The sequence below is a fragment of the Leuresthes tenuis genome, unplaced genomic scaffold, assembly GCF_036924035.1.
Source record: "Leuresthes tenuis unplaced genomic scaffold, fLeuTen1.0.hap1 SCAF_19, whole genome shotgun sequence".
Taxonomy (NCBI): domain Eukaryota; kingdom Metazoa; phylum Chordata; class Actinopteri; order Atheriniformes; family Atherinopsidae; genus Leuresthes; species Leuresthes tenuis.
Genome location: NW_027325373.1, coordinates 14,510,205 through 14,534,198, shown reverse-complemented (window position 1 = coordinate 14,534,198; position 23,994 = coordinate 14,510,205). Strand labels below are relative to the sequence as shown.

The window sequence follows — 23,994 nt, the reverse complement described above, 5'->3', positions numbered from 1 at the left end:
GTCACAACTTCTTCCTCTGAAGACATGGTACCAAGGCCTAATAAAGCAATTTTGTTGTGCCTGATCGCAATCATTGTGATTAAATTACCTAATTGTGACCTACTTTGTTAGTCTTTTCAATCGGAGTGTATCTTTCAATGGTCTAGCTATATAATGATTCATTTTTTGCGCTGTAATATATAGCTGCACGATAATGCCTCATGTAGCACCTCATTCAATTACTCAAGAATACAAACCAGAGAAAGAATCACTTTTATTCTTTACAATGAGGGGTTCAAATGACAAAGTGCCTATGTTTGAAGTGAGTTCATAGTCTCATGAGGTCAAATATGATCATTTCAGCTTTGTTCAAAGGTCAATCTAATATTACGGACACGTTACTGCAGATAAAGTCGCTCATCTTCAGGCAGGCAGGCAAAGCTTGATACCAAAAATGATGCGGTCTTGTGTTGCCCCCTATAGGTTTATTCACTTGAAGCACTCTGATCTCCTCAGCTCCGCCTCCAACTTCTAAATGGTTTATCACAAACAACCCAGATGTAAGACCAGAAAAAAAAAAAAAATGGTTTGCATGGGATGACACCAATAACTTATCAGTAACAGATTTTTTGTACAGTCATTTTAAGACATTATCAGTTGTTCCAAGGTTTTCAGAGGTTTAATGCAACAAGTTTGTGCATTTAACTTTTTTTTTCTTTTTCCATCAAGTGAATACCATAAACTGAGATCATTTAAATCAGCATAAAAGATGGTAATTTGGTGAAAGGTCAGCCGATTGGTCAACGGTGTGAAACTGTTAAAAGTTACTTTTAGGCAAAGTTCATCCAGTCAAACTGCTGCACAGCCACACGTTACACAGGTATGGTCTTCACTTATCTGGAAAACTTTATTTTCTGTAAAAAAACAACAACAACAAGAACAAAAAAAAAATAATAATAAATCAAGTCACTGCAACCAAGTCTTACCACACAAATGTGAGTTTTTATACACATTAGAATAGTGTCATGTATCGAGATCAGTTCAGATGTCTTAAAGGATCTGTAATAGTCATGGTTCTGTGTCACAGGAAGTTCAATTTTAAAAAAAAAAAAAGAAAAGAAGGTGCTATACGTGTTGCTTGTTTTGCACAACTTTAATTTCTTAACTCTCCATTAAGAATGTATGAATACTGTAAACTCAGATTTACCCTGAACTGAACTCAATTTTAAAGCAATACATAGAAACAAACAAACAAATCTTCAGAACCAAACTGTTAAAACAAAAATCATACAGGTCTTAATTCAGGAATAAAGAAAATAATAAAAAATGGCACAAAGGTGAATTCGGATGCAGAATTATTGGACTTTAATCATTCTTCCATTTTAACCTGTCAACAAACAACAGACTGTTTTGTACAGCAGCAATCAAGCTGATAATGATCCAGTGTTACTAAGAAAATTGAAATCTGGAAGTGTGAATAAAATACGTTGCAAAATAAAAGGGTTGTTGTACACAAATACTGAACATCTGCAATCAAAAAGTCGGGGAGGAAGCGTGAAAGCCATGACGAGCGTTCCTTCAATCGTCGTCAAAGTTCTGTTGTAAAAGGAAGTTGGCAGCCAAGTTCTCGTTCTTCTCGCAAGCGAAGTAGGCTTGTATAACAAGTCCCTCTGGAAACCCTAAGGCCTTTAGCTTTGGTGACAGAAGCAGAAAAGAGTGGAAAACTAGTTTAAACAGCTTTAAAAAGCAACTGACGGCTTATTGCTCACAGTTACTACCATCTATGGTCTGCTCATTTGAATACTATAAAAATGGTCACATTTTTCTTTTTCTTCAGCAAAGTCACGAGACAAACACACTCAATGGACCGTACTCCAGCACTAATGGCAAATATGGAAGGTTTTAAAGCGTTAAAGTGCTCCTGCTCACCCTCTCGATAGCCTCTTTCTCCTGTGGTGTGACCTGGATATAGCTCATGTGACTTCCACCAGGAGTATCACCTCCCATTCCTCCTGCTCCTCCAGCTCCACCAGCTCCTCCAGCTCCTCCAGCCCCACCAGCTCCTCCTGCCCCACCTCCACCACCTACTGGCACTGGTTCTGGATTGGGCTCATTCAGCATCTGAATGAATTGCTCTTGGTGGCTGCTGATCTCCTACAGTGATAAGTGAACAGCTTAGAAATGCTTTGTGCCTTTGAACAATGCCAAACAGGGGAGGCGTGAAAACAGTAATGGGAAAAAGACCTGCGTGATCACAGCTGGATGGAACCAATAATGCAAAAATGATCACAATCACTTCAAACAATTGCAGTTGCAAAACTGACTAACATCAATATATTCTGGCATGAGGCAGCATCACACGTGTTTATCTGTGATGGGCAGACCGGACGATTAAGCGCGGCAGCTAAACAACTCACCATTTCTTTTTGTTACAATACAGCTTCAGGTACAACACACAGGCTGTCTGAGGAAAAGGTATAAAAGCAGATCAGCGGCGTCTGCCGGAACTGATGCGCAATCAGCACAAAGGCCACCGGGACATGGCTTCGCCATCAGATATAGATTCTGTCTGCAGAAGTAACTGGTTTATTCTAACCAAAGCTAAAGTAAGGACATCCTAGATGGATCTCTCTCTCTCTCCATTAAGCGTCTACAGCTGTGGAAACATCCATTTTCAGTTATGGGGCTACAGGACTCTGACAAGTGTGCTGGAATATCTTCCTTGTATTTTACTGGGTGTAGCATCTTCAATTAGGCTGTTTGGCAGGTTAGTTATAGGCCACGTTCACATCTATCTACCTAAACATGTCTGCTTTTGAATGGCTCTACCTTTCGGAGCCAGTACTAAACACGTGATTGAACACAAACGAGTGCACCTTTTAGTTTGTTGTAACAGGCAAATAGATATTCATAGTAGACTGAGTACTTTGTTTTCCTGCCCCGGTGGGTGCTGTAGCCAGTATGCAAACCACTGCAATCATGCAGTTACTGTGTGTGTTGTGTGTAAAATGCGCACAGTCGTGTTTAATGGGATGATGTCCATTCTTGAGAGGATTGGCACCTGTCTTGTGAATAATCTTTTTCACTGTTGAACGACAGACTCGGACAGCCTGCCATAACCCTTTCAGTGAGTGCACCTCCGGAGTTAGACAGATCATTACTGAGCTCTTTCCACACGACTGAAGAAAGGTTTATTGGACACGCTCTCAGATTTGTAACACGTGCACTGGAAGAAGCAAATCCACGCGCCCACTCCATGCTTTATGTTTTGCAATCCGTGATGATTTGATTTGTTAACTGGGCCCACTGATTTGCAACAGAGAACAGGGAAGCGTATTGTTGTGTCCAGGGCTTCATCTCTGCTGTCTAGACGTTGTTATTACACCCACATGTGGACAAGCGTTGTCATGTTACTGTTGAGTAGTTAGAGGCATGTCGATGCTAGGTGAACTGTACTAAATAATGAAAAAGAGGTATCTGGTTCTGTTTGGATCTGGAGAACTGGGGAATTGTTTCGCTGAACTAAACTGGACAGTTCTCTGATCTACTCAATGTTAGATACACACTATATTTGCTCAGCTAGTTTTCAACAACATTATTTGGAGACTTGAACTCGCTAAAGTGTAGATTTCTTCAATCTTTTATCTTTAAAGCCAAAATTGTGTTAAATCTCAACTGTATCTTCAGGATTATCTTTTCAAAATGTGTAAAGCCTGTGATGACTTGGTTTGGTATTTATTTTTCATTCTATTCAGGTGCTGGCCACGTCTCTCTCCTGACATAAACGATTGTTACCTGTTGCCTATAAATTAACTATAACTTCAGTGTATAAACGTTAACCGTACTTAATTAGAACTGAAATGTTGTTGTCATTTAAAACAAACACTGAGCTACTTCACCTGCAGTAGCTCTGGGTTCTCCCTGCCAATCTCCTGCAGCAGGGCTGGAAGCAGGGCAGCATTCTGCTGGATCAGCTGCCGCATGACATGGAACTGAGGCTGATTTCTAAGGAAGCTCAAGGGACTGCCTGAAAGAAGGAGCCAGAAAGTGTAAACTGCAAATGGCAGTGAAAGGGGGCACGGGAAGGATAAATAAAGAAACAAACGTTTATTTATTAAGGCGCCGGGTAATTCAGAGAACAGGTAGGGTCATTTACCTCCCCCTGCAGTCGGTGAAGAGCCAGTGTTGGCAGGGAGACTAATACCAGCAACGGGTGTAGCTGGGGTTCCACTCACTGGAGGCGCCACTGCATCCGGTCCTGTTGCAGGGCCCTGATCTCTGCCTGGGATACCCTGTGGGGGAGGAGTTGGGACTTTATCCAATTAAAATGTCACAAAAGAATGAACAACCTTAAATTCTAGGTTACTAACTACCGTATTTTCCGGACTATAAGTGGCACTTTACATGGTTTTGTCCTGCAACTTAACAGTCAGGTGCGACTTATATATCAAAATATATATAATTTAACATGTTTTTAAATGTGAATTCATACTGACTGACATGAACCCAGGAGTAAACATTGCCATCTACAGCCGAGAGAGGACACTCTCGGCTTGTGACAACTATACACGGCTCCTCAAAATGCCGCCAAAAAGAAAATCCTCTTCTGCAGATTACAAACTGCAGGTAGGAAAATATGCAGCCGAAAACGCCAACCGATCAGCAGAAAGAAGGTTTGGAGTGAGGGACTGGCAAAAAAAGCAGTGGTTAATCTTACCACACTGAAGAAAACAAAGAAAGCTAATCGCGGGCTGAAAGCGAGATGACCAGAGCCGGAGGAACGAGTCCACAGCTGGGTGCCTGAACAACGTACTGCCGGGAGAGGCTCGTCAACGGTGCGGGTGGGTCTCCACGCCCTGGTACTTGTCAAGCAGATGAATATAAATGACTCTGCAGTCGGGCCTTGTTGGTGTTACCGCTCCATGCAGCCCAACCGCCTCTCCATCAGAGAACGTACAGCGGTGTGTCAAAAACTGCCGGCAGACATCCAAGCTGAGGTCGACAGTTTCCGTGTGTCTGTTATTGTCCTGTATTTTGTGAAATAAATTTCTAAATAAATGCGACTTACACATGTTTTTTCCTCTTCATGACGCATATTTTTGACTGATGCGACTTATAGTCCGAAAAATATGGTAATCATTTAAAAAAAAAAAAAAACAACAACAACAACAACAACAACTTCAGGTTCAAGTTTTGTGGCATGTGAACATCTTAAGATTACCCGAGTAGACAACTTGGGTGCTACTCTTAAGAAGAATTTATGACTGGAATATTTTGATAACCATCCTGTGGATCTCACAGGCAAGTCACTTGTCAATAAAGTAGCCAGTAAACCAAAAACACCACAAAAAGCATTACAGCTGGTATGTTCACGATCAACAACTGTTCACGAAAACTCAGCTTTGGGACTTCCTTGTAATTTACTCTCAGGCACACCCATTTCAACCAAAGACTGAGGTCCTCTTACTGAGAGCAGGTACTCCACAGCTCGGTCTGGGTTGTTGAAGCTTGCCCTCAGAGCTGCCACCACCTGCTCCCTCTCGTAGCCCATGAGCATCATCTCATTCACCATGGCATCGTATGACGAGCCCGTCACTAAACAGAAGGACAGAACACACACATAAACACTTAAGGAGTCAAGTTCTGCTTTGCTGTACTTTGGTGTTCCATCAGCCACCTCCAGGGGAATATAGAACAAAATTAAGAACTTAAGCCAAATGGTATCACAAACATAAACAAATGTATGCTCAAATTCCTGTGTCAGACCCAGCAACAATAAAAATATATATATATAAATAATAGAGACAATCATGACCATTATGGACGCAGCCTCACCTAGAGTTGAAACAGCTTCACTGATCAAGTTTGTGTTAGTCGAGGCCTCAGAGCTTCTGCAAGAGAAACAGCGACACCGACATGTAACTTCCCCAGACAGCCTGACATCAGACAGATACCGAAAGGCAAACATCTACTCATCTTTACCCGACAGGCGTGGAAGACGGTTCAGCTGGAGAGGACTCTTTCTCCTCTGGTTTGTCGTCAGTCGGGGGATTCTCTTCCGGTTTGTCTGCACTTGATGATGAAGGTGGGGGTGTTTCGGGATCTGTAGTGCTGGGAGCTGAAGCAGTTGGTGAAGGCTGTGGGGTGGAAGAGGCCGTTTTAGGCTGTAAAACAGATTCAAAGTAAGATACACTGACGCTTCAGTCGCCCGCAAGTCTTTTCCAAATACACCGTAAGTAAAATGTCGATTCGGGGGCCATACTTTAGTTTGATGGTCATATCTCTTATGATTATTCAGCTTTATATATCTCTTAAGGCCATTAAAAAAACAACATGGCCATCTTGAACCACATATCTAGAAAATAGTCTCAAATACTTTTTTGTGCGCGTCTCTGAGGCCTTTGAGAGTGTGCATCTGCAGGTGCAACCGCTAATTCAAGAATATTTCATTCATAGATACAGCTTCTACCCACAAAAACAACTGTGCAACCATGTTTCCAGCAGCATCCACTATCAATAGGAACAAGCCTGAGGTCTGGTGCAACATTAGGTACACTAGAGATGCATGAGAGAGTGTAAACAGGAAGCAATGGTTGCTAAGCTGTTAGGAAATGCAACAGAGGAAGAACAACAATAAAAAAGACAGCAGATGTTTTTTTTCCTTGGAATGATGATGACCAAAAACTTCAATAACTCTGTAACTTAGACCTTGCTGAAGACCCATGGTGGAAACAGTTATTTAGCTTGTTTAAGAAAAAAAAAAATGCCTCAGTCCGATTAAGTTCTGTTGTGTTTTTGCTCGAAATGCACCTCAGATTGGGAGTCCTCGCAAAGAACTGAAAGGGCTTGAGTCAAATGATGACTCAGCAATGAGGAACAAAAGCCACTGATGAAGCAAACATATCTGCCCGTGTGATCATTTCCAAAGGCCTTTCAATGCAACAATGCATCCCTGAAGTTTCAAAATGGCTTTCAAAGGCCTCTGTCTCAAGAGGGTCCTAAAAAAAATAAAGAAAAACAGGCTTATATACAGAAAAAAAAGAGGGATTTTAAAAGGACAGCATATTAGTGAAGACGTAACCAGAAATAGCTACATTTTATGTCCAGAAACATGTAGATATAATTCTGTTATTAAGCAGCAGTGGGAAGAAAAAAAAAGATGATTCCGATATGATGGTATCTAATAAAGGAGGAAAAAAGAAAGACTGAAAGAATTTTTTTTTTCGCAGAGACACTGTTCAACAGCCTTAACAGAGAAGTAAGTGGAGGGCAGTGGACAGAAGGTCACAAACCTCATCAAAGTTCAGTGTTACGGGTAATTATGTTCTAGAACTACTCATGGGAAGAAGAGGAGAGAGGGGAAAAAAAAAACGATCCCGCAAACAAAACCTGCAATTCTCTTATTCTCGAACCTTTGTCACCATGACGACCACAAAGTTCTTCTCATCAATTTTGTATTCCTTAAGAGCCGTGTCATCGCTGAGGATTTTACCTGCGAAGAAACACAAAAGCAAGGCCACTTTTAACTGGATTCACCTACCGTGACAGCATCACTGTGTTATTTCACAGAGCTTAGCAGAGCTGATCAATCACCCTTATTGGGTATAAAAACACGCGAGAAGAAAACAACACACTCTTCTTTACAAATGTTGATGCTTGTGCAACACATTCAAATCTGACATTATTAAGAGGAAACGTATGCCAGGAAAACGTGAACATTTGTCTCAACAAAGGTCACTTAAGGCTTGGTTGCTCATCCAACTGTAAACCAAAGAATAAAAAAAATAAATAAATATAATAAAAAAATAATAACTAGATTTCTTCTTATGTATTAGTTCAAAACCATTTGAACCCTACAAATGAATAAAAATCAAGTTTTAGAGAGAACTGGCTGATTTCAAGGTTTCTAACAGGTAAGAGCAAATATCATACCAGCATATATCAGTTTCTGCCCTGCAACTGAAAAAAGGTCATTTCCCTTCTCCTTCTCAATCCTCTCCTTTAACGTTTTCACCTGTGAAAGAAAGTGAGACACTTTTATTGTCATGACAGTTACTACTAAACCCTATAACAACTAAATGAATCTGCATTTCTGACACAATTTTTACTCAGTCCTTTCTACCTTGCATAGCCTTAATAGGAGTTCAAATAGAGTCCAAAGTGTGCACTAACTGCTACAACCATAAAACAAAAAAAAGTTAGACAGTGTACGGCTGATTTTTTCAGGGAAAAACAGATATCCTGCAGTACCCTGGATTCAAACTAAAGACAGAGATAGCATCTTAACTTTTCACACAATTCATGCTTTTTTTAAATTAGTAGTCGCGTGCTCTTAAATACAGTAATGTCAAGTATAATAGCTACATATTTAGCTGACGTATTCGTATGTAAGCTGATCGAAAGTAAAAGTGAAGGGTTGCCAATATAAAATCTTGAACATTGAACGGGCTCCGGCTAACCAATGACAACACTAACCACTTTTCTGACCAGTGTTTAACAAAATCACGCTAATCAATTAAGGACGGAACAGCAAAAACAAGCCACAGTAGCCCGAATAACTGATATATAACAAATAAACGGGTCTTGTTTTCGCAAACCTATCTATCGATCGTCCACACTGAGATAATCAAAAACTGTTCTTCGTTCCAGGACATACCCAACTCCCACTCCACCCCCAATCATAACTGTTTTTAACTCTCACCGATTCCTCTTCGTCGATGTCGATTTTGAAAGTCTGTTGTTGTAAAGTCTTCAAAGTTATCAGCATGTTGCCGGTTGAGTTGTTGCACCCTGGCCTGGTTCAAACTGCGTAAATCCAACTTGCAATAATCTTTACTGTTTTTCGTTGGCTCATTACAAACTGTCAGCCGCCATGACTTTTCAGTTGTCTTCTTCTATGCCTAATACCGAGGCTGTAGTGCCCCTAGTGGTTAGACCTATAAAAACAGCCATTTTCCAACTTTATTTGTGAAATCCATCCGATGTTTTTCATAAATAGAGTGGAGAAAGAATTCCAAACATTCCATAACAAGACAATATCAATATAGGAGTATTGTTGAGAAAAGCGGCTAAAATAGAAAAAAAAAAAAAGATTGATTATGGGAAATTGAGCTGTCAGAATGAGTGAAACTGTGAAGGATGGAAATATAAAAAAGTAAATGGGGCATGTATGTAAAAAGAAAATGGCTTGTAAAAGTTTGAAAACCTCTGATAAAGATTACTGCTACTACAGTGGTCTCCCGAAGGCATAATGTTAAAGACTGATACCTTTTAAGAAACCTTACTTTTACATTTATTTGGGATGGGGCCCAAAGTAAAGTTTGAACACCCGGCATGGTCAGTACTAACAGTCCCCTTTGGCAGGTATGACAGATTGTTAATGTTTTTTTTTGTTGTTGAAGGTGCTGTCAGACCTGTGAAATGTTCCTCATGTTACCTGCTGCAACACAAACCCAAAGACTGATTGAGCCATGCTTATTTTTCCCTCAGCCGGACAGATGTTCTTTTCTCAAAGTTCTGCTATTTCCAGACATAACCATTGGAGTAACCTGGCCTCCTGTCAGATAATAGCTGGGATAGGCTCCAGCCTCTCTACAGCCCTAAACAGGATAAAGTGGGTGTGTAGAATGAATGCATATATTTGGTGCCAAAGTTCTGTTTATCTTAATCACCAAAATTTCCTTCTGACTCTTCCATGAAGTTCATAGTTGTGTAAATGCCAATTCACAGTAGAATGGTTTGCTTAAAGGTCTTTTGCAGTCAAACAGAGGCTGTGGTTTCAATTTCTGTCTTATCAGCTGTTCTTCCGTGTTGTGTTGGATAAGTCACAGTGGGGCCATAACGCACAATGGATCGACAGAAGAAGTGGACCTGATCTGATGAATCTGTTTTCTTTTGCACTGTGTGTTTCTGCGTGTGAGCCGCGAAAAAGATAGCAAGCATGTGGCAAGTGTATCTGATCAAATTTCTGCGAAAACTTTGGTTCCTGGCATTCATGTGGATTTTATTTGGCAAGCAGCACCTACCTCAGAATTGTTATAGGCCGTGAGCACCACTTTCCGGCATCATTATTCCTTGATGGCAGAGGTGTCCTTTTCGGAGAACAAAGCACCCTGCCACGCTGCATAAAACTCAGGAGTTAGTTGTGGAGCTGTTCTACTGTGCAGTTTAGAGTGCTGAATTTGTCCCAATATTCCCCAGTTCATGATCTGACTGAGCATCTGTGGCATGTAAGGAAATACAAGTCTGATACAAGGAGGCCCACCTCACAACTTGCAGGACTTAAAGGATCTACTGCCTCGGTGCCTGACAACAGAAGAAATCTTCTAATGTCTTATGTCAGGGCTTTTTTGGTGACACAAGAGTAACCTACAACGTGATAGGCCAGTGGTTTTTAATAATGTGGCTTACATTTTCTTCTGTACTCAGTACAGCTGTGGTGTTCAGTTCTGACTCTAAGATGACTGATAAGTGTGGAAGGTGATGTGTTAGAAGCTTTCCCAAGCCTCTTCTCTCTTATTCTCATCCCACTCTCTCATACTTTTGGTGACTTCATGTATGAATGTTCCCATTCGTATCTCCCTCTTCTCTTTCTGTCCCTGCCAGTCTGTTCCTACACCTCCTGAATCCTGATTTCCTCCTTTGTTTCTCAACTCCTTCCAGTTGTCACTGAGGAAGCACTACTCTCCCAGGCCATGGCCTGAGCACTCATCAGGCATTCCTTATGTTACTCCACTCAGCAACAGCAGCAGCAGCAGTGGCATTGTCCTCCTTTTCCCTCTCCCCACCGTGGCTGTGCCTCTTGCTCCTGTCTCCAGGGGTCGTCAGTCTGCCATCGGCCCCCTCTGAAGTGGTGAGCCACAGAGATTACGGTCTGATCCCTGGTGACTTGGAGATATTTTTAAGAGATGATGTTAGACATGTGAAATAAAAACTCAGCCCACTCTAAAATAGGCAGGAGAGGAAACGCAAAGGACGTGTGATGTTTTGGCTTTTAGCAACAGTATCACTGTAGTGGACTAAAAACATGAAAGCACAGCTAAATGAAGCTGCTGGTTCCATTGACTTGTGGTATATAAAGTGCAAGAGCTTCAACATTTCACGCCTGTACATTAAATAGACACTCAAAGACATGCACAAACTTATGCTGACATTGGAGGTCTTGGTCAGCAGAGTTCATGTAACGTGTGAAGGGAAGTGCAGAGAAAAAAACAAGAGGGGGAAGGGAGAAACGCAGAGTGAAGGCCTCTGAGATGCCTTCTTAACCCAGAGCTATTTCCTGTGTACAAGGTGCTGTGTTGTTCCATGCACTCCATGGTGAAATGATCTGATATAAATGGATATCCATGACGATATTTTACTTGGTATATAATTAAAATAACCTTTAAAGGCTGGATAAGACCTTTAACATGTCAACTCCTCAATCTGTCGCCCGATATTTTCACTATTGTTGGCAAATACCAGGGCTGCATGATGGTTGGTGGTTAGCATTGTATGCATGTATAACATGTATCTTAGGCTGATTGATAATTCTAAATTGAACATAGTGGTGAGTTGTTGTTGGTTTTGTTTGTTTCTGCTCAATATATGATGGACTGGCTACCTGTCCAGGCTAACCGTCCTTCCACTCCTTTGTGATGTTCATAGTTTAATTCATTTCTGACTTAAACTATTAAACTCTTAAAGAGTTTTTCTAAAGGGCTGAAAGTGTATTGTTGGCATAAGCCAAAGCTCAAAATGATTTTTTACAAGCAAAATTGGAAGCTGACGGGACATTCAAAGACAAACCTGAAAGTAATGCTTGAAGAAGGTCAAAGGCTAATTGATTCAATTCTCAAAGATTGAAAGGTTTTTACCGTTGGCCTACGTGGAACTTAAAACAAAGGTGCATGGGAGAAAGTGGAAGGTGCCTGAACTGCTCGAAGAAGGTCAAATCAAAGATTAATCACCAAAATACAATCTTTAAACGTAAGTTGAAGCAAGTTTTATCCATAAAAGCTGAACATGTTGAACTCTCGGTCAGCTGAACGACCCAAACTGTAGGGCAGTTGGTGAAATTAGAAGGTGAATCATCATTCATGGCAGTAATAATGGAAGCCACGGTGTATAATTTTAACCAACAATAAGGTTTTTTTTGTTTCTTTTCAACATTTGAAAGAAACTTCCTGTAATTGACGTAGTACCTCTATAATAAAAACATGACCTTTCATTTTCTTGTCGTCGTCTGACAGTGTATTGACCAGCTAGTGAAATATAGTGCATTGTATAGCTTATGACTAGATGCCTTTTAAGCGGTAGATACATTAATTTAGAATTCAATCCATTTGATAGAGATTATGTCCCAATCTACACATAGTAAATGTCTGTGTTACAGTGGGGCTCATGTGTTGATTTGCTAAAAGCCCCCTAAGATACTGAACCTCACAATGTCAAGACGATCTGTATTTAGTGTGTGTGTGTTACTTCTTCTGTCTGCTCACACAACATGATAAAAGTAAATGTATGTGACCCATGTCTTTGTTAGAAATGGGGAGCTATGTTGGTCTACACAGAAGTCCCTACTATGTGAAATATATGTCTATGTGAATGTTTGTGTGTGTTTAAGTCTATGTCTGCCAGAACCAGAGGAATGTGTGAACCTGTTGGGTCTTTAGTCTGTTATGTGTCAATGTGAACCTTGTGATGTACACTCATCTCTAAATATCATCTGAAATGAGAGAAGACCAGTGTGGATTCAAATGATCTGAAGGTCACAAGCGGTTGGGAAAAGTATGTATGAAAGAAAATCATCAGCCAAGTTGTAGCTAAGCTACAAAAACAACACCCCAGTTCGTTCATGGTGATCTCTGAACATTTCAGCTTTCCTAAAGCCATGTTTATGATTTTTGTTCTATTTTCTTATCTATCTGTGACAATAACAGACTGATCCAAATGATTCATACTGTAGGAATATAATTTACCTTTGGGATTTAATAAAGTATTAATGGATTGAATTGAATTTGATAAATGTCTATCGAAGGGGTAAATCTGCGCTGCTTCGTGAGAAGAATTTATAAATTTTTCAGATTCAATTGTATTAGAACTCAAACTAACATATAATTACCGTTTATAAAGTATCCAAAATGTTTTTTTCTCTTTTTTGTTCTTGTGTTGTTTAATCTATTGTTTATTGGGAGTTATTATTATTATCCCCAGGAGTTTTATTTACAGATAGTTTTTTAAGTCCTCATCAAGCTTTTTGCATTTTGTTCATATTCTGTGTTGTTATTGGGGTTATTTTCGTCTTGTGTGACAATCTAATTCAACGAGGTCTCATAATGAGGCATTTTTACAGCATATCGAGTTATGTTGTGCGTTGCTAGAAAGCATTTTTGTAGTTTTGTATGTACTGGAAGGTTAGGTCACTTTGGCCTGTACCAGTAACCTACCGCTCACCATCTGATGTGTTCTGTTAATGGTGTAATATAACAGGCCCCAGCCTAAAATGCCTATAAATGATAAACAAAAAAATTATTACATGCTATAGTTTGATTCAAGTAAGAGAAAGTACAATTCCTAAACAACATATTAAAGTAGCTGAGAGAGGAGCACAATTAGCTGTTATCTGATAACTTTATTATCAAGTTAAAAAAAGACAATGAATTACAATATTTACAGAATATCCAGAGATAAATGGAATAAAATTGTAAACAATCATTCTAGGCAACATCACAACCCACCATCAGGTAATCAGATTTATATGGGATAAAAGGCAAGAAGGAGAGATTCTAATTTCAAACTATGGAGACAACAGTCTGAAAAGAGAAATGCATTGGAAACAAACTAAACATATATACAAGTATCCAGTGTGTTGTCAGCAGGGGCTTAACTTTGGGTAAACTGGGAATATTACAGTCTAGAGACTGCACACAGTGAGGGATTCAAAGTCATTTTCCATTAAAATGATCACAGAACAACAAACAATGTCGGGGTGACAGCTTCATTACCCATATTGTCCCGATTCATCATCTGGTTTACACCGGGCTGGGCGACAAGCTGCCTCACAAAGCTTATTTCTACAACAACTATTTTCAAACTGTTTTACTTTCAAGAAGATACAAGCTGGTCCTGCGAAACAGAAAAACAGATTTGAAACTCAGCACCAACCCAAATGGTTTGAAAGTATTTCTAAGGACTGACAAGCAGAGTAGGACTGCAACATCTTCACCTATTGTCGAGTGGGTACACTTGGAGTAAGTGAGCTAATGCTCATTCTTGTCAATGATACTGTCTTCCTGCCACAAGACAGTGGAGTGTCAGATTTTTGGACTGGACATTAATGGACTAGATCTTATTTGTAGGAGGACTAGAAACCCAGATGGTGGCAAAGCTCAGAGAAGGAGTGAGCAGTTCAGCTAAACGCTCCCAAAAGAAATGTTGTTTGCACGTCTCTTTTTTTGCCATTTTTTGCTTCTTCACAAAAACAGCCCTGTCGGTTTGTAATGAGGGAATGGCATAAATTTCTTTTGATGCTTACTTTTTGTACAACCACACCGAGATTCCTTTTTTGGTCATTCCCATTACAGTCAGAAAAGGGATATTTTTTTAATTGTAACCAGACATTGTACAACAGCGTAATAATGTTGGATTGGAGATTTAAAAGCCCCCAAAAGGTTAGCTATCATCATTTCTTTATATTTCATTTTTTCCTTTAAAAAATGAGCACACCTAAAGGAAAACGAGGTTAAATAATCCTTTCTGAAACACCACAGTTCAAACACTTAACAAATAGTTTTTTTTCTATACATGGCTGCAAACATGTAGTTCATCTGGGTTTTACCCTTAAAACTGTCGAAGTTCCACGGCCAAACCCAGATTTCCTATTTCTGTCAATAGTTCAATGTTTGAGAATGACAATTACAGCAGCAAACACAGCAGGCTTGGTAAATATTTTGGTACCAAGAACACAATTGCATTAGTTGTGTTCTTCAACAACTTTGATGTCAGAGCTACTAGCCATTTTATTTCCGATTGTTTGACGTTGCTTATTGGTTTTACAGGAATTGGACACAAATTTTGACTTAATTGCTATTCACTTCTGGTAAGGCTTAAGGGCATTCAAGCAGCAACTTCTAACAAATACAATCTCTGCCTTTTGTCAACATCAACAATAAGATACCTTTGTAAGAAAAAGAAAAAAAAAGAAGCACACAAATGCGGACAGGTTTGTCAATACAGAATGAAAATTTCACTGGGTGAAGATGAGGAATATGACACATTTTAAAAGCTGGTCATCTTTATCCTACAGTCCTGTTTACACTTGTCTTTTCAGCATATCCTTTCAAATCAAAGCGAGATCATGGACTACAGCAAAACATGGCATTAGTCATACCTTTATGACATGCAACGGGATATATTGGAATCACCAAAGCTGACGACTGAAAGGCAGAGACATCTGCCGATATTGTAGGCGTGGCTTCAAATTTACCAATAATGATAGGAGTTGAATTTGTTGTCCCCTTGACATTGTAAAAACGCACTTAAAAAAAAAAATCAACAGCTGCATTTCTTTCCACAAACAGCAACCCCCTCATTACAAAACTGATGTACTTTGTCAGTGCTGCATAAACAACAAAATTCCATTCACTTCTATCGATCACTGAGGAGGCAGCAATCTCATAAAAGATTATCTCGAAAGCTTGGCAGACAAGGTATGAGATGAGAATTATTATTATTTTTTTTCAAATCAATGTTTTAAGCCTCCCCGTCATTGCATTAGATGCTAAATTACATTTCATTGCACTGATACTTAGCTTGTTCTGTTATAACAAACACAAATTGAATTGGATCTTATCTGATCTTGATTAAACAAAGACCTTCCAAGTATGCTAGCATAGCACACTGTAGACTAGGTTAAACTGGATGCTGAGATGGGTTTGTTAACTTTTCAGAGAGAATTTGAGCATAATCCCAGTTACTTCAAAAGAGTTTGTGTGTTTCTTAAAGCAATTAAAGCCATACAGAATGACTGTATTGAGTTGATTTGTAAGGCACTTAACGCACTGGTTTCAAAACGCAGACGAGATGGTCAACCTCGGTCTGAACATCATGTGGCCCGATCCTGTGCACGGTGTAATCAAGTGAGCCTGATCACACCCAGAGGTTCATGCTGTCTGGACCTTTGTAAGCTCAGGACACCCCGCCTCCTCAGAACAATGTGTACGGAGCAAGAGCCTGCACACCCAACCACACATTTTGCATTGAAAAGACAAGTGTAATCTTTGTCACTTGGTCAACCGGCCATCATTGTTAAAACCTGTTGTTCAGTTCCAGGCTAATCCTGAACGGATACAGATACAGTCATGACACATTAAACACATCTGTTGTCTCACTGACTTAAACTTGATCTACGAACACCATGACATCTTACAGGGAAAGGGGATTTCTATGATTTCATCAGTGAACTGAACAGCAATAACAGCACAGGTAAAATGAGCCGGGCATCGAAGGTTGAAGGCTTATACGTAGTATAATTTAGTTTGCTACAAAAAACTGGGGCAAATGGTCAAAACCTGTACAACTGAGGAGAAAATGATTTGTAACTTACCAAAATAGATAAGGTGCGACTCTTAAGGATTTTTTCCCCACACATTTAACACAAGATGGAAAAAAAAAAGTCCTCTATTTCGCCAAAAAAATAAGAACTGGTAGCTCTTCAGTGTGCCATGAATGCTTTCATACCTTGTTTGTTTGCTTTGAATGAATTCACAGAACCCCTGTTTTGGATGAGCAGGGTGGAGCGTACAGTAAAAGGTGCTTCAAATAACAAAATGCGCAATTTCATTAATTGTTTTGGACAGTATTGTTTATAAATAGCTTAGTTTTATCTAGGTGGGATCTTTCACTGTAGATTTGACCAGAATGTCAGCAATAAAGAGTTCTGTTCACTATTGGTTACCAATATATTAAGATCTGTCCTAGGGGACTGCCCATTTAAAGAGCTCAGCCGTTTTATGCAGCACAACCTAATACTTATATATGTAACACCTAAAATCTACTAATGCACCAACTCATAAAAAAAGTCATTTTTCTCTAAGTTTCAGCCTCTCTGTCGATTTAATTTCCGATCCCACTCAGCACTGATTCTCCCAAGTTTCAACACAGTCTCCTGAGAGGCCACAAGTTCAACCAAACTGTTGATCCTTTTTGGTGTCAAGCATTTCTTTGTCTTCCTCCTGGCTTGGACTTGTCAGTGATAGATCAGCAGGACTTTCGTCCTCTTTGCTGTTGCTGGCCGGGTCCAGTCTTGTGTCTCCAAACACAGAAGAGCCGGTGGAAGATGGAGCTGAGGCCTCTACTGCTGAAGTGGAGCTGGTGTCCAGCCGATTGTTGTTAACCACCCTGAAGATGAAGGAGGGATGAGTGTAGAAAGAAAGGAGCAAATTTAAGACAAATGATAAACGACGTGGGGTTTTGTGTAAATTATTCAAACAAGAGTAAGAATCCAAAGTGTTGGACTAATTAGCTGCCATACCTAGAAATATGTATGAACCATCTATCTCCTAGAAACAAGACTGGAGCTCCCAAGATCTATGGAGCCATGCTGTTTGAGTAGCTTAAACTTTTCCTTAAGAGGTATAAATTCATCTCTGTCGTAAAACTAAAGTCTGAAAGCACAAACTCTGGTTTTCACCTAAAGGTCTTTGCCAAAGGAAGAGTAAATCTGTTCAATGGTGAGCATGTGAAAGTGAAGGCTCGGGGAGCTGACTGTTTAGGGAAAGTATACAAGCTCAAACATAACCGGACAGAAGACAAGAGGGAATTTAAAAAAAAAAATACTAACATGCCATGTCGAAGGACGTGTCGCTCCCATTCGAGGCTGTTGGTGAAGCAGCGGCCACAGAACTCACAGGGAAGACGCTTCTCTACACTGCTTGGCCCAGAGCCAGTGCTACTGCTGCTGGGAGATGCAAGGACCTCTGGGAAAAGGGGTTCAAACAACTGATCAACGTAAGAATGCAGTACTCGCAGGTATTCATGCCCGCTTTCTTAGAATAAAAAAAAAATGGAATCTTCTGTTGACCACTGTATATATAGTAGATGATCTGTATATCATCTACATTATTCTAATCTTTTATCTTAGCTCCAGTTTACACTTTCTGACCTTTCAGAAACACATGTATGTATGATGTGTGATATGATAAGTTTGATTTTGTTTTGTCTGGAAATGCACACAATCTCTACAAGCATGTACCTTTCCTCTTTTTTTGTGCACAAGGACAACTAACCTTTTACTCCATCCAACAAAAAGGGTCTTATTAGGGGACAGGTAGGGTGGCTCTAACATGAAGACTTTGTTCACCTGCGAGAACAGATTGAATCCTGCAGGAAACTTGTCTTCTCCCCTTGATTAAATGGTTGATTAAATGGTAAATAGGCTGACTGTAACTAGCTCTTTCCTACATTTGCTGACCACCCACACAACAAGCCACAGGGAAGCTGACCACAGAACCACCAGATAATGACTCTTCCCTCTTAGCTACACTAACTTCTATTACAGTTGTGATGTCTTAAAGATGTCTGTACTATTATGGAGTAAATAAGAGTAAAAAATTAGTGTTACTTGACGTGAATTTACCCGGCATGGGAAGCTTTTCCTCCACCACCTCCTTGACTTCCTCGTCCTCCTCTTCTTCCTCCTGCTCCTCTTCTTCTTCTTCTTCTTCTTCCCCTTCAACCTCCTCCTCTTTGATGTTGTCCTCCAGGTCTTCGCCATCCATGTCTCTCTGGTCATCCACCATGTGCTCCATCATTTGCATTGCTTCATTGTCATCCTCTATCTCCTCCATCTCCTCCACATCTTCTTCCTCCTCCAGAGCAGCTTCTCCGTCCACTATCATCTCCAATATTTCTCTCTCCTCTTCATCTTCTGTGCTGCTCCCTTGTCCCTTTATCATCTCCAGCTGGTCCAGGTTGACCCGACCCATCAACTCAAAGTTACGGACAACCTGATCAGAGACAGGAAGTGTTGTTCAGTTTAATGCTATCATTATGGCTTTAGGAGCTTTAATAGTATCAGCTAAAAACAATTCAGGTCGCCAGTTTTCCTTTTTTCTCGAAAGCCAAGTAAAGGTAGCACATGTTTCTTGTTGGAATTTTTGTCACTTAAAAGTCAAACAACAGTTGGAATGACTGGTTTTTGGAAGGGTTTTGAAGCTAAAGGCCTGACTTAGCGAACAATCATTAGCTTTCCCAAAATAAATCTAATCTTCATGACAGTGGTCTCATTTATAGGAATCAAGTGACTGAATTAGAAGCGTGTTGATGATTTTGTAGAAATAGATGATAAAATACAATCATGTGAAACACAAAGTATTTTAAGGAAGACGATAAAAGGCAGAGTCCTCTTGTTTCTTCTGCATCGTGTCACAAATGATCACACTGTTTCTGAGTGATTTCCTCCTCCCATACTCCCTGCAGACTCAGAGGAACAGCAGTCTAGATTTTCTCCAAGCAAGATGACTCTTCTTTGACTCCTCTGCATCGCCCAGAAGGAACTTGGTTCTCTTGCACTTCCTTTAAATAGCATATTTACAATAGACTTCTATGTTTTTCTATGACAGAGATCTCTATTTATATTAATCTGTAGGAAAAATGTAATTAAACTAATACCTAAGTACTTCACACTTCTAATTTATTAAACTTTAGATTCATAATGTCAAACTACACATGTGTTGTCTACGTTTTTACGTAAATTGACCCTCTTCACACTTTCCTTTCTGCTAGATTTTAAACAATCTAGCAGAAAAACAACAAAAAAAAAGTCATTTAGAACTACCCCATCAGTTTAAAATGATGCTGAGCAGACTGATTATTAGAACATGCTCTCAAATGTTGCCTACATTTAGCATGACTCGGTTCTCAGTCGGTTTCATCTGAAATGTAGCTACAGAAAGCGTCATCATTTGTGGACTGCGACTGACCTTGTGCTCAAGGCGTAGATGCTCCTCCAGCTGGCTCCGTCGACTGCTGTCGTAGTAGCAGAGCTGGCACTGGTAGGGCTTGATCTCATCGTGCTTCTGCAGATGCAGCTGCAGGGCCTGGTCACTGGAGCACGTGAAGGTGCATTTGTAGCATCGGAACACCAGGCCCTGAAGGTGGCGCGACAGCTTGGAGCGGCTGACCTCAAGTGGAGCCACACGCTCCTCTGATGGAGAAAGCGGAGAAAGTGAAGTGGATTATTAGAGAGGAGAAAACAGGAAGCAGTGTAGAGGGGGGAGATGCACAAGTGTATGGTGCATACGCACAAATCACACACAAAATAAAGAGCAATTCCACTTAGCGTTTAATGGTCATTTACACACTTTCTATAAAAACTATTTTCTCTTGATAAGCAACCCATCAAAGTTGTATCCACTGATAAAAATGGTTCCATTCATCTTCGCATGCTTTTGATTGTTATCTCTGAGTTTTAGACCTATAGAGCGTTCTCATATACGTTATGAAAATCACAGACCTAAACAAACAGAAAATACCACATATTGCCTGAGTTACTGTTTGTGTTTCTTACAATGGAACGGAATTTGAATATCAGTGCATTCAGCAGAAAATTGGGATCATATCTTTCAATATTTGATGATTAAATGGTTGGATTACTTTCACCATTTTGATAACAATCAATAAATGTTTTTTTCTCTTTTTTGTTCTTGTGTTGTTTAATCTATTGTTTATCGGGAGTTGTTATTATTATCCCCTGGAGTTTTATTTACAGATGTTTTTTTAAGTCCTCATCAATCTTTTTGCATTTTGTTCAATTTTTTCAGGAAAGAAATGCTTCATCATTGCTTGCTGAGTTCGATGTGAACTCATGTTTGTCTATGAAGATCAACAGAAGAATCAACTGTTGCCAAAATGGCCACAGAGCTGACGCCATTTGTTGTCTAGTCTAAATAAAAAAAAAATAGCTGCACTGTGTCGCATTACTGTGAATAAAGGCAGGCCGAGCGCAATGACTGCCAAGCAACCAGTGTAACTTGAGGCCAAGAAGAAGTGCAGAAGTCGCAGTTTCCCATGTTTTCAGTCTTTATATGAAGTAAAGCTGTTGATGTGTGTTTTTGTTACAGATGTCCACAGCATTATATTCATGAGGAGGCACAATATTAGTTACGATAGCGCGCCAACTCTAATACCTGCTACGAATCATTGACAAATACAACGAGGAATTGTAACCTTTTAGAAAATAAATAATAGGAATAAACAAAAAGCGAAAGTCTAGAAGCTCCGTTAAAAGTAGAATATATGGCAGAACTATTGATGTAAGTTTGTATATTTCACAAATGAATTCAACATGGTGCAAATATCCACCTACTGAACAAGAAACACAAAAGAGTACATACTTGAAAGACAAACAAACAATAAGTGAATGATTTCTGCCTTTGATTTAATGACTGCAAAACAGTCATTCAATTACCAACAAGGAGTTTTGTTGTGGATGTTCGACACAAATGTCAAGCCAGTCTGGTAAAAAAACGAAGTAATCGGAGAGGCTTAGAAGGAATTGTCTTCACACTTGAAAAATGAATAGCTAAGAAAACACACACATAGCTAAGAAAAGCGTTCGGTGAGTCGGCATAGGCTGACCCGATTTAGACACGACATGCTATATCTACTAAACTGCTCCTTCAAAAGCTAAATTTACTGTGTGTTTGGTTCCATTTTTCAGGAAGAGTACCTCGGTGCAGAACAATGTGGTCAATCATGTTGCTCTTGTGTTTGGTGTGGTAGAGGCAGAGAGGGCAGCGCAGGTCTTTAGGAAGCTCCTCGGGTGCATTGTTGTTGTGACCGGCCTCCACATGCATATTGAAGGTATTCCTGAGATGGATTTACAGGCAGTAAATTATTACTTCTTTTTCTTTTGCTGCATGTATATTCTGATAAATGTCATACAGGAAATTGCAGTGAATGTCAGGAGGGTTTCCATCAAGTGCTTTCTTACTTGTAGCAGGTGAAAAAGGAGCAGTCTTTGCATTTGAAGAGCTTCTTGCCACCGTGGCGGTCCCTGTAGTGCCGACGCAGACTCTGCATGTATCCAGAGCTGAACTCACAGAACTCACATGTGAGGACGCCATCTGGACGACCGTCAGACGCTGTTGAGCCGCCAGGTTTTGAGCTGGAAGACATTTGACTGCGGGAGGCCAGCTTGTAATGACTAAGCTGCTGACGAACATCCGCTGGCTCAAGGTATGATGGATCTGAGAGAAGGGCAGAGAGAAGGAGATAAATTTTGTGCTTATTGCAATGTGACATTGTGTTTGGAAACGTGTGAACGGGTCCTCCAACTCATATAAAGAGATATCATTTAGAAAAGTAAATAAAATAAGGTTTTTTCTGGTAACCTAAATAGCATTCACACACTAGTTTTCATCCCACAAGAGTCCTCCCAGCCTGATAATAAAGTGCATTAAAGTCAAGTAGAGGAAATTTTGCACAGCAGGATGGAGTTTAGCCTACTTTATATACTTCTTTCAAATCGATTTGCCTGCCTTCTTATTTCTGTCAATGTGAAATGTTTGGTGAGATCTTCAGAAACAAAAATACGAACAGCTCACAAAGGGCTTTGACAGGAGAATCGTGACCAATGCAGGAGATGGTTTGGTGTTCCTCTCAAAAGAACCCTAATTCACTTTGACATGGGTTCCACAAAGTGTCTGTTTTTTGCAGATTTGTCTGCTGCACATTCCTGCTGACCATCTCTTGTTCCATCACCAGATCCAGCTGTAGTGACTGAAGTGCACTGACCGCATTTATGGGACCAGTTTGAAACAACTTTTCTGTTGTGACATAGGGGAGGTCACCATTAAAAAAGCCCCAAAGGCATGCACAAGCTTAGCAATAATACTCAGATCAGCTGTGACGTCAGTGACAAATTAGAAATGTAACATGGTAGCAGTGTTTGTCTACTACTTTCAAGTAAAAATGATTCCAACAAATAAAAATCTGCTCAAAAATGGTAGGTTAACCATTATAACAACCTTATGAATCAGTTTGTCGCAAAAAAATGTTCAGACTGGCTAACAACTTTGTGTCTGATCCCAATCGTCTCCTAAACAGTGACTAGAAACGGTTACCATCAAAACAAAGACAAAGGATTAGATTGAAACAATCCTTTGTGCATCAGTCATTTCTAACACTGAATTAAGAGCTTAAGTCCTGAGCAAATGCAGATTTGAAGGAGGTAAATGTCCTTTGTGAGTGTAGTGTGTGCTGTGATGCAAATTATCATCCTCATCATCCTCATCAGCTAACTGAAGTGGAACCTGAGATGGTTGTCAGATGTTGAAGCCCATCTGCATCAATGGTCAACATGTTTTGCATTCAACGTAGCTTTTCTAATCACCACGGCGACCACAAAACCTTGTTATCTGAGATACTGTGGCCTCTCTGTCAGCCCCAAAACAGCAAGGCCATTCTCATTTGACCTCTTTCATCAACTAGACGTTCATGTCTGCAGAACTCAAGCTCACGGGAGGTTTTTTTTATTTTTTTAGAAACTCTACAGACTAAAACCATCAGGCTGGGCTGTGTGGCAGCAACAGTTACACGTCACTGAGATCATATCTCTTCACTGAGATGTCTGACATAACTGCTAGCAAAAGCTTCTGTCTTTAGCATGTATCTGTAGGATTTTACTATTGTACTTGTGCCAGATTGCGGCATATTGGTTGAAAGCATGAATATACATACAAATACGTTATGTTTGATAAAAGGCCATCAGCAGATTAAGCTAGACCTTCTGATGGACTACTCACATATAATGAAGCAGAACTGTGTCTGTCATCACTTGTTCCCTTCTTCCTTCTCTCTCTCGTGGGTCTATGATATCAGTGAGCAAGCTTGTACTCTCGTCCTACTTTGAGCCTCCAACACATCAATAAATAAACCAGAGAGACACTAATAGAATATCTACCCCTGTGAAAAATGCCTCAATCAGCACTCAAGAGTGGGCGGAAACATGCAAGTAAGAGGCAAATTCTTTTA

The 23,994-nt window shown here is 40.0% G+C and overlaps 2 protein-coding genes across 7 annotated transcripts in view; both read right to left on the bottom strand.

Annotated features, from left to right (window-relative positions):
- Nucleotides 1-236: 236 nt before the first annotated feature.
- rad23b (RAD23 homolog B, nucleotide excision repair protein) lies at nucleotides 237-8,880 on the bottom strand. 3 transcript variants are annotated; one of them, XM_072372289.1, is made up of 10 exons: nucleotides 8,681-8,880; nucleotides 7,912-7,993; nucleotides 7,392-7,471; nucleotides 5,962-6,143; nucleotides 5,815-5,870; nucleotides 5,447-5,574; nucleotides 4,136-4,271; nucleotides 3,879-4,006; nucleotides 1,909-2,133; nucleotides 237-1,671 (listed from the first exon to the last, which is right to left on the bottom strand). In XM_072372289.1, the coding sequence occupies exons 1-10, from the start codon at nucleotides 8,744-8,746 to the stop codon at nucleotides 1,558-1,560; spliced, it is 1,197 nt and encodes a 398-aa protein (XP_072228390.1). In that variant the 5' UTR covers nucleotides 8,747-8,880; the 3' UTR covers nucleotides 237-1,557. The 3 variants fall into 3 exon arrangements, with proteins under 3 accessions (XP_072228390.1, XP_072228391.1, XP_072228392.1); XM_072372290.1 differs by having other exon boundaries at nucleotides 5,815-5,867; XM_072372291.1 differs by having other exon boundaries at nucleotides 5,962-6,116.
- Nucleotides 8,881-13,571: 4,691 nt separating this feature from the next.
- Nucleotides 13,572-23,994, bottom strand: part of znf462 (zinc finger protein 462) — a 49,227-nt gene continuing 38,804 nt past the window's right edge. For 3 of the 4 annotated variants that reach the window (XM_072371390.1, XM_072371392.1, XM_072371391.1), the window contains exons 8-13: nucleotides 21,953-22,208; nucleotides 21,689-21,828; nucleotides 19,941-20,164; nucleotides 18,596-18,965; nucleotides 17,801-17,936; nucleotides 13,572-17,358 (exon numbers count right to left, since the gene is read on the bottom strand). In XM_072371390.1, coding sequence (XP_072227491.1) covers nucleotides 17,142-17,358; nucleotides 17,801-17,936; nucleotides 18,596-18,965; nucleotides 19,941-20,164; nucleotides 21,689-21,828; nucleotides 21,953-22,208 — 1,343 coding nt within the window. In that variant the 3' untranslated portion in view covers nucleotides 13,572-17,141. The other variant, XM_072371393.1, reaches the window with a different exon arrangement.